Source organism: Vespula pensylvanica, chromosome 9 (assembly GCF_014466175.1).
Source record: "Vespula pensylvanica isolate Volc-1 chromosome 9, ASM1446617v1, whole genome shotgun sequence".
Lineage (NCBI taxonomy): Eukaryota > Metazoa > Arthropoda > Insecta > Hymenoptera > Vespidae > Vespula > Vespula pensylvanica.
In genome coordinates, this window is record NC_057693.1 from 1,289,453 (window position 1) to 1,304,258 (window position 14,806).

General features: G+C 30.6%; 2 protein-coding genes across 5 annotated transcripts in view; both read right to left on the bottom strand.

Moving 5' to 3' along the window:
• The window catches only part of LOC122632008 (pyruvate carboxylase, mitochondrial), a 15,654-nt gene extending 8,930 nt beyond the window's left edge, over window positions 1-6,724 (bottom strand). For 2 of the 3 annotated variants that reach the window (XM_043818364.1, XM_043818362.1), the window contains exon 1: window positions 6,606-6,724. The gene's annotated coding sequence lies outside the window, so the exon portion shown is untranslated. Of the gene's footprint in view, window positions 1-6,601 lie in introns of all 3 variants that reach the window. The other variant, XM_043818363.1, reaches the window with a different exon arrangement.
• Window positions 6,725-7,648: 924 nt separating this feature from the next.
• LOC122632014 (cell wall integrity and stress response component 3-like) lies at window positions 7,649-14,775 on the bottom strand. 2 transcript variants are annotated; one of them, XM_043818384.1, is made up of 4 exons: window positions 14,619-14,775; window positions 13,427-14,075; window positions 11,972-12,381; window positions 7,649-9,292 (listed from the first exon to the last, which is right to left on the bottom strand). In XM_043818384.1, the coding sequence occupies exons 2-4, from the start codon at window positions 14,052-14,054 to the stop codon at window positions 9,095-9,097; spliced, it is 1,236 nt and encodes a 411-aa protein (XP_043674319.1). In that variant the 5' UTR covers window positions 14,055-14,075; window positions 14,619-14,775; the 3' UTR covers window positions 7,649-9,094. The 2 variants fall into 2 exon arrangements, with proteins under 2 accessions (XP_043674319.1, XP_043674318.1); XM_043818383.1 differs by having other exon boundaries at window positions 7,649-9,304.
• Between the last annotated feature and the right edge of the window lie 31 nt (window positions 14,776-14,806).

Here is a 14,806-nt window from a genome sequence, read left to right on the forward strand (position 1 = left end):
AAAAAAAAAAGAACAGAAAGAAATTCAGAGCATTCACGATCAATGACCTTTCTGCATTTTACCTTTCACAAAAATAATAATAACGAATGTTATCCAAATGTTAATAATTTATTAAAACATTTAATGGTGAAGTCATAAGAAAAGAAAGAAAGAAAATTAATTATAGAATTTTGCATCAGGATGATCAATAGTTACAGTGGAAAATAATCGATTTCATTAATTTTAAATTATTAATCATTGAAGTTTCATTGGATGAAGAAATTTATGACTATAAAGTCTTAAGTTCGATAAGACAAATAACCGATGATAAGCTCTATATATTCTCGACGCAACTTACAATATTATTCCATTTTATCTAAACAAACAAGAATAGATGCGAATGTAATGTAAGGATTTTCGAACTTCCTTTTTTTTCTCTTTCTTTTTCTATCTCTTTTTTTATCGGTTCATTAACGATGTTTATTGTCAGACGACAAAGTACTTTAACAGTCTCTTTCGTTGGCTTATGTATTTCATGGTAGTCTACTATCATTACGTAATGTATTATAGACTATGAATTTGCTCGGGAGACGGTCGACAATTTGCAATTTTATTGTTTTTGTCTGATAATGTGCGTTATTTACATGTCTGCCTAATCATTCTTTCGATAAACTCGAGATACTTTTCTTCGTCTTTCCTATTTATATCGATCAATTTATTGATTGAAATAATCAGAAAAAAATAAAAAAGAAAGGAAATTATAGAAAACTTTATACAGAGAAATTTATAAGTGGTTTGATTATTTGAAGATAATCGATAATAGCGAATGATAATATTGACAAATTTTGTACGATCATATTAATAAGAGATCTCTGTAAGTAAGAAAATTGGCATAGTCAAAATAGATTCATGCCCTTCGTTTCGATTTGAATATTGCGTGGGTGTGAGTTTCTAATTTAAATGTCGTTTGTCGGTACGTACATATATATCGTACGGTAAAACGAGTAGATACAGATCAAATTGTAAATTTGTGTTATATAAAGGAAAAACATATAAAAGAAAAGAAAAAAATATGACAGAGAAAAAAATGATAGATCGTACGATAACGTAAGATAAGAGGAACAAAATGTTGATAAAAAAAAAAAATTTTGCCACCTATGTACATACCTATTTGATAATTATCGAATAAAAATTTTGTGATCTTCTTGAATTCTTGATTTGTTCATTCGACTAAAGAGAAACTATGCCGTTACGTACACCGACTATGATATTTATGCAAAAGCATTTCGGGCGAATGGGGTAGTCCTAGTTTTCCCCTACCTTATCCTTCTCAATCCCACCATGAGTTCAATGTTACTGCGCAGCTTTCAGAATATCTAATTACCCCACATTGATAACGCGGTACCCTCGAATTAATCGACATTTTCAATCAAAATTTATCGTTCGATCAAATTTCACATCGTTGAATTAATATCGTTACTTGAATTAATATCGAAGCATATCCGTGAATTTATTTGTTTGTTTTTTCTCGTTTGCTTTTTTCTTTTCTCTCTCTTTTCTTTTTTTTTTTTTTTTTTTTCTTTCATTTTATCATCGTTCTGAACGATCAAATTTAATTTTCTACAATTTGTTTCCCCTGTTCCCATTTTATCTCCTTCCTTCGTAAAACTCGTTTCATAGACTCATTCTTCGTTGTATTTTTTAATAATTTCAACGTATACGGAGTTAATGGAAAATGACGACTTGAACCATATTCTCGTTTCTCGCGGGAATTCCAATTTCATTTTTCCTTTAGATATGTATACGTTATATATTACGTAGTCACGTGGGAAGAAGAAAAAAGAAAAAAAAAAAAAAGAAAGAAAAAAAAACACGATTATATCTTCATTCCGTTATCATTTCCTTAGTATTTTGTAAAACGATATATAACCACCGATATTACAATATTTTTTATTAAAAAATAAAACTTTTGATTTATCTGAAGGAAAAAAGAACGTATTTATATACATCGAGTAACGTAAAAAATTAAATCGAATAAATTCGAATATATCGGATAAGTAAAGAAGAGAAATAACAAATCGCTTATCGTTAGTGTTATGACTCTTCCCTCATTATAATACGAAATTGTCAATGCTCCAAATTGATCTGTTATCGTCTAGAAAGGGGAGAAAGAAAACAAATAATTCCGTAACAATACAAAAGAATCATCGATGAGAGGACTTTGATCCGAATGTATTTGCTTCTCTAGTAAGACTACAGAAACGATTTTGTCCGGCCTTTGACATCGTTGAATGTATGTGAAATAAAGCGCGCCAAATTCAAATTCTAATCTTTCATGAAATCGATATATTATTTGAAGCACGCAATTAGAGCCGAACTTCGCCATTAGCTTACGCAATTATTATTTCTAACTAATCGCACGCACTGTTAACCTTTTACCCTTCGATCGAAAGTTCGAGATTCGACGTTAAATCGAATTATAATATTATAAAGATATTATATTGTAGCGTGTAAAATTAGACGAGTATCTACAAGTATTTTATCATATCATAGAGAAAAGAAAAATGATCAAGATAAATTCTATTAGATCTTTTTGCAATGTAAAATGTATGAGGAAAAAAAAAAGAAAACAAAAAAAAAAAAAGCACAAATCATTTACGACGTAATCATTCTTTGCATCATTGAAACTTTCCTTGATGAATACATACATGTCTTTCCTTCGTTTAAGTCAACAATATTCAAGTATATCTATTTTCTCTTTTTCTTTTCCTTCTAACGTGTGTAACTTATTCTTTACAACTATATTCTGTCATTGACACAAATATGGAAAAGTTATCTAAATGAGTCTACCGATTGTACTTCGCTTTAAAGATAATTTAAATTATCTAAAAAATGCTCTCATAAATGTTACTCGTAATTAATATTAAATCATGATAATTATATAGATATTTAAATATTCAAAATGATCGCCATTAAAATTATTTTTAATATATCGTAAAATATCAAGTCTAGTTGGGATGCATATTTCTTCTGCATACGATTAATCGTAAAATTCTAAACGATTCGTTCGTTATGCCTAATGCTTGTTAATATACATATATAATATAAATGTTTATATGAAGTATTATGTATACATGTATAAGATGTATGTATAAATAATGTTTACGAACCGCACATATTTTTTCGAGCATGTCACCATATGGTTTTCTCGACTTAATATAGAGATCGTAATGTCTAGTGTGTGCGTGTAATTAAATTAACAGCAAGCTTGTGTTACTTCGAATAATAAAAATAAGAAACCGCGATGGACCCTAGGAAAAAGTCGTTTTATGGCTTCGTCCTTTCATCAATCAATCGTACTATGGCTTAGATAAAACTAATTCGAAATTTGTATCAAGTTTCAACATCATACGTATTATATATACACGTATGTATACATAATATATATATATATATATATATATATATATATATATTATGTACACAAGGTTTTTCAGGTTTTTTTCCGCCTGCCGATATGATTTACGAAAAGAAATAAAAACAAAATGTTGTATAAGAATAGAATTACAAATGTTTTATTAAAAAATTAAAAAAAGGAAAATAAAAGTATGAAGTTTGTATCATTACTATCGTAACGACGATCCATTTTGTTTAATATTTTTACACCATTTCAAAATGTCGACTATTTTTCTTGCATTTGAATTGCCATTTGAAAGGCTCTTTTCTTCGATACCGTTTCTCGATTTTATTGCGCCTATATCTGATTGATTTGATTCACATATGATATTAAAAATAACATCTCTTGTAAATATTAGAAGTTTGCGTGGCTCTGAACTGCTTCACAAAGTGCGTATAGAAAAAATTAAACGTGTAAATGTATATCTCTGTTTTTGTGTAATGTAAATTTCTCTTTAGAAATCTTCTTGTAATTTCTAATAATTGCAAGATATTTACTTAGACATTGATGAACGAACACTTTATATATATTTATATATTTATATATATATAGTGACTTTTTATATATATATATATATATATTATATATATATCAGTTATGATAATTACTTTTATGATAATTTTTTCGCGGAAGGTTACTAAAAAGATAATAATAAACATCATTAGTCAAGCAAGTTAATCTCAAAAAATAAAAAAACATTTACCGCTATCTTTAAAAGGTTAATTCCATATTTTCGCAAACATAATACAAGATCTTGAAAACAAAAAAGAAAGAAAAGTAATATATATATATATATATATATATATATATATATATATATACACATAGAAGATAATGAATTCAGTGATCATTGTCCAACCTATTCCATTCATTTCTTTCTAAGAAACTATTGAGTATTTACGTCCCAAAGGACGTATATTTCCGTACATTATACGTAAAAGAGGTAATGATTAGATTGGATTAGAAGTTAGATAATCAAGAAGACAATTGTCTTATTTTGAAACACGAACCTCCTAGTTGTGTTATCTTGTATTCAAAAGTATATAAAAGAGATCGTTTTAGAGAAAAAAAATAAAAAAAAAAAAGAACAAAGAGAAGAGGAAAGAAATTTTTTTCTTAAGTGCTCAATAATCGAATCGATTAATTTGAAACTGTTTAGAAAGTGAAGACAAACGTTGTCGATGATATATTGTCGTATCTGATATCACTCCATTATATCAAGAAAATAATAAAAATAAAAGCAAAGTATGTATTATCATTAAAAACTGTTGATATATATATATATATATATATATATATATATATATATGCAATCGTTCAGACATTTCCATAAACGTTAATGAAAACTCGGTTTCTATCCAACTAGAGAACGAGTTCTCCTTCGAGTGTCCAAGAGAACCAGTTCAGGGTCAAAAGGAATGAAAAAGAAAAGAAATTCGAGAAAAGATAAATCGTGAGAGATAGATAGAGAGAGAGAGAGAGAGAGAGAGAGAGAGAGAGAGACAGTCGATTATTCATGTATATAACAAAGTTAAGATTCTGACTCTATTTTTATCACATTGTTAGATCAAACGATACAACGTTAATTGGCAAAAAAAAAAAAAGCAGAAAAAAAAGGAATAAATAAATACATAAAAATTGTCACGATCCGTAACAATGTTATTATATCGAAGGTTTATGCACGGCCAAGAAAAGATATTACTAAAAATTGTATTTATTCCCATTGTAACTCGTAACTAACGTATGTATGCATATATATGATATGTATATATGTAACTAAACGTGAGGAAAAAATTGAGTTAATGACCGATTAAGGTTGATCGTAACAGTAGGAATATAACGACTAACATATTATCTATATAGATTTGATCAACAACTTAATCTTAAGAATAGATACGTGACGAAATATAAATATATATATATATATATATATATATATATATATATATGTATATATATATAAATATTTTTCCTATATATTCGTCTGTTATCGAAGAGAACAAATAATTAAGATCGAGTATGTAGCAGCACCGTCGTCTTTTTCTTCTTCTCTTTTTCCTTTTTCGAATTTCGAACACTTGAAAACGTGTTCGTGTTTAAAATGATCGATGCATGATTTGCATCGAGAGTGACATGAAGCTTCTCTCGTCGCTTCGTCACGTCATCGAATGGTGAACAAACACGTGTCATAGGGAGACCGAGAGACAACGAGACTCATCTACATCTCACCAAATTCGAACGTATAACGTAGCTCTCACTTCAGTGCGTCATTCTTTTGGCGCATCACGAAGCGCCGCACATCGTCAGTCGTTCGCTAATCCCTCTGCGTTAGTTTGACGAGAACATTGAAAGAGAGAGAGAGAGAGAGAGAGAGAGAGAGAGAGAGAGAGAGATAGAGAGAGAAAAGAGAGAGAGAGAGAGAGAGAGAGAGAGAGAGAGAGAGAGAAAAGAGAGAGAGAGTAGTCTCATAAGAGATTTACGAGACACGAGTACTTAAAGTCATATCTTTTTATCAATGAATTTTTTGTGAAATTCTAACGTATAATAAAATACGCATTAATGTTTTTACGACTATTAACTGTAATCAACTCGTATATTTCCACGAATAAGCGAAGAAACGTAATTAATTTAAATAACCGAGGATATGTAACAATGAAAATTTCAACGTTGTTGGTTATGTAAAAGATAATGCGCAATTACGTTAAGAGAATCACGGTGGGAAGACACTTTTGCCTTTGACCCCTTTGACTGATCGGTAATAGCGCATCACGACATAACCGTCCCTTATTATCGACTGTTTTATCATATAGACACCTTTACAAGGGTTAACCAGATATCCCTGCATTCTGAATGTGGTGTCAGGGTTATTAGAACGATGGGCCCTCGGCCCTTTCAAAAAATGATGTTATAAATCTCTTGAGAAACGAACGAGAATAATAATCATTTTCTTTTTTTTTTAAGGGTGTCGAATGTTTTCGAATGATCAATAGCTTTCGATTTGTAAACTCCGTGGGTTTCTTTTCTTTTTCCTTTCTTTTTCTCCCCTCTTATATCCCTCTTAAAAACGTGAATAAAATAGAAATAATAGTAATTAATCACGAATACGTCATCACAATTCTCTTTCGTTCGCTAACGATTCAAAAAATTGTCCTCGGCTTTACGTACTTACACGATGCAGCGAGGTGGAGAGAACAGAAAGTAGAGGCCAGAGCTCGATCCGACTAAAGCCCGAGCCGTACTGATACTCTCACGCAACGTTCCCCTTCGTGTCTCGACCTCTACTACAAAAATAGTGGCAAACACGCGACGAAGCGAAGCTTCGTACTCGGTATGTATTCCTTTTCATAGTCGAGAGAGATAACAACAATATCTATTTTATCGACGAACGGTATTTAAGTGATCTTCCCGTTTTTGTCGTTTATCTTTCTTCCTCTTTACCATCGTTCGATAAAGTAGAAAACTTCTGATGGTTACCGACATCTTTTTCTTTGTTTTTTTTTTTTTTTTTTTTTTAACAGGTCTCTGGTGTTGTTTTTTTTAATGTTTTATTTTCTTTTTGTATACATTCATAGGCCCCTAATCAGCTAATTCCATCGGCCGATCCAGATCCTCCCCGATAATAAATGCACCGTGCTCCAATAATGCGCGATATCGAGATATACGTACAACGTTAATGTTAATTAAATATATATGTACACACAATTGTTTTGCCTACCTAAGCTAACTAGGTTTGCAACGAGATTAGTACTGAGAATCGATTGCCCTTCGTCCATTCTATATTACCAATTAAAATATTATGTTCGTATATTATATATATATATATATATATATATATATTTCTATTTGTATTTCTTTTCTTTTTGTTTTAAAAAATGCTAGTATTTGTTCGTTCGGTCATGTTGGAAAAGCAATTGAAGAAACGTTTTCTCGTTACCTGTTATCTCGTCACTAGAATACTCGTATATATGTATATAAATTATACACACCATACATTCACACTCATCAAAGCAATCAATCACAGGAGAGTATACGTCGCATACATATATATGTATATGTGTGTTTATATATATATATATATATATATATATATATATATACACTCATGAATATACCGTATACGTATTTTAAAACGATCCTTTCATACGTTCGTCGAGAAGCATGGCGTTCGTAATATTTTTTTTAATTTTTTTTTTATTTTTATTATTTATTTATTTATTTATTTATTTATTTATTTATTTATATATTTATTTTTTTAACGATCGAGTAGATGTACGAAGCACCCTATTTGTTATACATACATATACGAAGTGACGAGTTTAGTAAACGATGGCCGACTTTTCGTATTCAAAATCGACGATCGTAATACAAATATTTCATGTGCCCCTTGCGAAGCATTTCGCGTAAAATTCATAGGAGTATTGATATACATATGTCCGCGTATACGTTTATGTGTATATATGTATGCATGCGCGTACGCGTATGCTTCCGAGCGTGTGTATGTGTGTATTCGTACTACATGTATCCCATGTCTTTGTTCGTTCTTTCGTTCGTTCGTTCATTCGTTCATCGATTATAAAACGCGTAAAAAATCTCGCGAAAGATTCGTAGGAGGCAAAGAAAAAAATTATTTTACGATCCATCTGCTACAAGATACGAAAAGATGGGCGTCATTGAACACACCCACGCGTACACGCAATAAATACACACACTCGAAGCACAAACACATTCTCACATATGTTATACACATCATACATACATACATACATACATACATACATACATACATACATACATACATACATACATATACACACACATATACACATAGCGCACCTAATCGACATAGATATAAGTCCGTGCGCGTATCTGGAAATCGAAATGAATGAAGTTAAAAAAATATAATCTTCAAAATAGAAACTATAACCGTCTTTTTCTTCTGCTACTGCTCTATTGCGTTACTTATGACATCATTGAATCTCTCTTTTTATATTCCTTATTTTTTTTCCCTTTCCCTCCTACCCCTCACTATTTTTTCTTTCTTTTTTCTTTTTTTTCTTTTTTTTTTTTTTTTTTTACTCTAATCATCGTGTCTTCCTCATTACCTCATTTTATTCTCGAAAACACATCGAACATTATTTTTTGTACGGAATCGTATGCTCTATCCGCTACGTACATTACATACATCATACGTACATATACATATACATGTACGTTTCTTTCCTCCTCTTGGAAATTGAAATCGTTATTATTTATAAAATATAGAAAAACATTATAATATAGTTATAAGAAAATGAGTCCTCTTCGTGGAAAGATCCAACGAAACGAATAACTAAACTAATATATCGGAAAAAGATCGATAACTATTTATCCAGTCTCAATAAGATCGTCGTAGTGAAGAGATTGAAAGGATTCAAATCTCATTTTCGTCCTGTTATTATCCTAAACGCGGTAGACATAGTTATTAGAAAATCTATACTCTTCCTCTCTCTCTCTCTCTCTCTCTCTCTCTCTCTCTCTCTCTCTCTCTTTCGTTCTTTCTAAAATCGTCATCGTCGTCATGTGTGCGTCTTTTTAAAGAAATGCGTTCTTTAAAAAAATTAGTCGAAAGTTCAGTCGCGAGGTCAACGATCAACGTAGTTTTTCCTGATCATTTCTTAATTATTCCTTATCTTCGATCTCGTGATTATCAGTGCCCAATAACGTTGATTTGTCTTCTTCCTGTACTTCCATCTTTGGTTCCTCAATGTCGTGCCGTTGCCGTCGAAACACCTTTCGTTGGACGTAAATCATTAAGACGATGCTTAGACTCGCTAATCCTGCCAATCCTGCTAGAAGGACGTACATCGACACTGGTATCTGATTTGAACCCTGTGAAGTTGGTAGTCCTCTTAATTCGAGATAATAATTACATTTGATAATTAAATATTTTACGCAATTATCGTGATATAAAAGAAGGACGGTTCGTTTATGAAAATTCGAAAAGAAATATTTTATATCGTCATTGTTAATTCATTGCACTCGAATAATTTCATATTGATTTAACGAATGAGAATTAATTTAATATGGTTATAATTATCGAACCATTCCTCTATATATTAGGATATATATGTAGGATATATATATATATATATATGTACATATATAGTTAGATATATAAGTAAATATATAGCACAGTTTGTTAAACTTCAAGGCACCATAAATCGATGATATATCGGTATAAAGTACCTACACCGTGGGTGTAGGTTAAATTCATATTGATATTCTCTACAACATTTGTTAGACTTAAAATATCGATTTCCATTAAAAAAGAAAAAGAAACAATATTGACATGACCTCTATATTTTGACAACAGTATCCTTTATGAGATAGCTGCAATACATATTACCATTTCCATCTCTTAATGAAATAATGATTATTCAAAAAATTTGTTTGTCAAACCAATACGATCGTAGCTATTTATTCGCATCGTTTAAAATCGAAATATTCTATATATTTATATACTTATATATTTACATATACCTGCACACAATGATACAGACTTATAATTAATTTAGAACTTTCAAGCAATCCATGTAATTACATTTTATTAATTGACATTAGCAGATAGAAATTAATTATCGGATGGTGTATCGTGTTCTCGATTTGAGAAAAAGAAAAAAAAAAAAAAAAAAGAAAACCAGAAAAAAGAGAAAAGAAAAAAAAATATGATGACGTTATTGAGACGAAGACTTCTTCTTATCGGAGGAATGTTTCGTTCGAGATATTACGCGTTCCAATCTTTCACCGAAGGAAATAACGGAATCCCAATGGAGGCCATACTAAAGAAAATAAGAAATGGATGCTATTTCCTCGTCCGTTTTTAGATTCACCTGTCGTGTTTATCGATCCTACCGAACGTGACTGTTTAAATGTCTGCTGCAATGGGATCGATATATACGAGTGTTTTAAATTAATAGCTTTGGAAGTGAACGCGAGTTGAGAATACTCTAAGACTTTCGCTAAAATCGAATTCGAAATTCCTTAGGGGGAACATCTTCCGGAATTTCAAATGTATTGCTCCTTGGCTAGGATACGAAGGCTAGGATCGATAACCTGTTTTTCCCTATAAGAGAAAGAAAAAGAGAAAGAGAAATAGAAGAAGAAAAAAGAGACCAGAGTATCAGTGTATCTCCGATATTAACAAATAAGTATAAGAAATATTATGATGATAATTAAAAAAAAAAAGGAAAAAGAAAAGAAAGAGGTAATTAAGATTTTTCTATGACGATTAAATTTTATTATTAAAAATGAAAGATATTTAATAAGATTTCTCTTTCTCGTTAAGACTCGCTCTTAAACGAAATTCTTTAATGAATAATTAATAATTTGATCGTTCTCATTCCAAGAATATTATAGTATGTTTGCCCGACTATTTCGATGAAATTCTGTGAATTTTAATACGAGCTAAATAAACTTAACGTTATTTTGGTAAGATAATTATATATTACGATATATTGTTTTTACAAACGTTGCGTAAAACGCAAAGAAAAAAAAAAAGCCGAAAGTAAAAACAGAAAAGAGAAACGAAAGAAAATACGCTCAATATTTAACGTTGTTCGAAGTATGACAAGGGTTTTAATTAATTAACGCATTTATCTCTTATTTAAGAAACAAGTAGTAGAAGTTGTAACTATCTTGTATAAGAAGAATCATTCGAATTGGAATCTTTTGTCAATCGTATCTATCCGTTTAATGTCACCTGTTGAAATCGTACGACCAATTTAATGAATAAATGCACTAGATAATCCAATTATCGATAATCATCTATGTACCTATCTATCTATCTATCTATCTATATATCCAAGTGAAAAGGGTCAAACCAGAGAAAATAATATGGATGCAAGATGGAACGGACGGCGAGATGACAAAGCCATTATGAATAGAATTCGATCGATTTCTGTAATCCTTATAGAATAGATTAGTATTCCAATAATACGAACGATTAAATTCAATATTGTCCTATTTTCAAAAGGTTAGTACTTTGCAGGGAACATCAATGAAAAGTGTCACGAGCGTTTAATAAAATTACGAGATATTTAAAATCAATAAAAATTATTGTTCCATATATCTGTTCCATATATATATATATATGTATGTATATATATATATATATAATATATACAAAAAAAATATTTTATAAAATCGTCATTCTTCGAATATTTGATTAATTGAATTTATGAAATAAAATAATCTGATTAAATTATAAGTAAATAAACTAAGCTAATGAAATTATATGCGTAAAAACAAATTTCAATTTTCATTAGTATTATTTATGTCGAATATTGTTCTACCGTTTCACCGTAACGATTTCACCATATCGAATTATTACTTTTATATTAATAACATAAACTCCATTATTTTATCGTGAGTTTACGAGTACAAAATCGAACATTAATAAATATAATGTGTATATATATATATGTATATATATATATATATATAGTATTAATATTAATATATATAAATATAAAAAGAATAAAGACAGATAAAGCTGACCTTCCATTGAAAATCTGAAGAAGGATCAGAAAAGAACCATTTTTGTGTCCATGGCTTGATCGTTCCTTCTGGTGTTTTAAAGATCAAACCTTCTAGACTTAGTCCATGTGCGAGAACGCTCGTTGTAATATTTCCTTTTTTATAGGAGGCTATACCAGCTTTCATATACATTTGTGGTATCGTTTCGTTCTCTCGTAACTTCAGGGTCACTCGTGGCATCTTTCCCATCCTAGCCATACCAGACGATGTTTTCGTCATTTCTGAAGGTTCGATGCTACTTAACAAGGACTTTGAGGATTCCGAGGATGAAGTCGAGGATGAGGAAGATTGAGAACTCGAATAAGAACTCGTTTGTCGTGTATTTATCGACGAATCAGTCGGAATTTTTGCTTCCTCCATAACAGTATCTTCTGAAAATGAAGCAGATATTATTATTAACTAAATAAATAAATATTTATAAATTATTTAAGATATTTTCTTTTAAATCCCTATGTTATTCTTTCTACTATTTTATTAATAAAAATCGATATTTTATCGAGTTCAGATTAGCAAACAACACGTTTATGTATCTATAGAAGATTATATAGACCATACATATGATATACCTATATATTCGTATGTACTTGGAAATATGATGACGATAGAACTACTGTAAAGAAAGAAAAAGGATCGTTTACAGTAGAGTAATAAACTCTATGAGAGTAAAATAAAATCTGTTTAATGATAAGTGAATATTTATAACTGATCCTTTTATACTATAAATTTTTGTAGATCTTGATATAAACGCGGATATATATATATATATATATGTTCGTACGTACCTGGTAATATGTTGTCGGTAGTGCTGTGAAATTATTTGTAAAAATAAACTACGATAATAAAAGTAACGAAATAAAATCTTCCGAATGAATGATAAGTGAAGAATTATATGATTGATCTTGTTACGTTTAAATTTCCTTAAATTGATGTCATTTACATAAATTTCCTTTAATAAAATATAAAATGACGAGTCTAACTCCTCGATAGATATGAAATAATATTAAGTAAATTTATACGTTTAGATACGATATATTGCGTTAGGACATGCAGAAATATATTTAAATCTTATTCATATTTCATTAAATTAAATTCAAATCAAATAATTTCTTCATATTAAACTCAAAGAGTTAATATTAACGAGCAACACGTCAATACACACATACACATATATATATATATATATATATATATATATATGTACGTTCAATTGGAGATATAATTCTGTGATATCGTTTATAGAAACAAAGAGTGATGATAAAATTGATCAAATAAACCTTGTTAAATAATAAATAAATAAATAAATATATATGATTATTTTACTTAAAAATCTGTTTTATACTATTCCTAATATTAACGAGCAACATTCGTATAAATATAAATATACATTTATATATACATATATATACAGATATGTACCTGGAGATATAGTATCGGCAGATTCAAAATCGTCATTCCTGAATGAATCGATCGACATCGTTTGATCGTTAAAATCTTTATTTTTTAAAGAAGCACTAGTCGACGTTGTCATCATGGTCGTTGTCCTTGGCCTCGTCGTCGTGATTGGAACTTGGTATCTATTCTTTTCGATTATTTCTTCCTCTTCTTCTTCTTCTTCTTCTTCCTCTTCTTCTTCGCTGACCTTATCACTTTTTAACGCGTTTTCGGTGGTCGTTGACGTGCTACTGGTCATCGACGAGCTACTCGTCGTCGTCGTCGTCATCGTCATCATCGCCGTCGCAGTTGCCGTTGCCGTCGTCGCCGTCGTCGTCGTTGTTGTTGTTTCGTAGCCGACCCTACCCATAACCAGTATCGTACCGGCAAAGAGATTATGATCGTTCTGATTGATCAAGAATGGCGTCGCAACGCACGACAATACGACCAGCAAAAGCATACATATCGTACACTTGATGATTCTCGATCGAGATTTTCTGTTCGCGTTAATCATCGTTGTTGTATGTGGTAATCCATTCGAAGTGAATTGATCACTTTGTGGTAGGATCGTGTATTGTAGACTGGCATCGCCTTTTTTCACGATTTTGTACATCCTTGCGAGGAAAAATTAAGCCTGGAAAAAAAAGAAAAAAAGAAAAAGATCCTTTCATAATTTATTTTAATCGTCATAATCGTTTTATTTTTCATAACGAAAGATTATTACTAACGATAATATATATCTATACGTTTATCTATGTCAAATTGGAAAGGATACGGAAACCAGAAGTTAAGCAAAGATATCGGAAATGATAAAAGGAACCATTTGTATTCTTGAAGATTTATGATATGTCGGTTTGTATGATCAATGATCGGTAAATATCCGGATTTCATTAAAGAAAACAAGATTCGATATTACGATTAAAATTCTATGATAAATATTATTCATTAGATGATTTCTATTTCTTTTTCTTTCTGCTTTATCTCTCTCTTCCTCTCTCTCTCTCTCTCTCTCTCTTTTTCTCTCTTACCCTTATAGAAAGAGACCACCTTCGCGTCGATATGTTAACAGAGAAAATTCGACAAAGATGTCGTCTAGATTTTAAAAAATGAAAGCAATGATAAAAAGAAAATTTATGATCTACGTAGATTAAATAGGATAATCGTATATAATACTCACGAGTAAAGAATTGCGAAAAGAGATGTACTTAGTCGTAGAGGAGAAGTTCGTTGGCTCTCGTTCGCTCGACGAAGCTACGCGACGATTCTTGGGAACGCAGGGAGAACACAGCCTCGTCGGCTGTGAGGGAAATTCTCCTCGGGCCTGGAAAATGCGCAGATGCGAAGGAAGAAAGGGGGGTCAAGCAA

Bases quoted from the DNA above. Each gene is read 5' to 3' on its own strand.
- LOC122632014 (XM_043818383.1), bottom strand. From the start codon at position 14,054: ATGTACAAAATCGTGAAAAAAGGCGATGCCAGTCTACAATACACGATC. The intron at 12,382-13,426 runs GTACATATCTGT...CTTCATTTTCAG, and splicing joins TGCCGATACTATATCTCCAG to AAGATACTGTTATGGAGGAA. The intron at 9,305-11,971 runs GTCAGCTTTATC...CCAACTTCACAG, and splicing joins CTTCAGATTTTCAATGGAAG to GGTTCAAATCAGATACCAGT.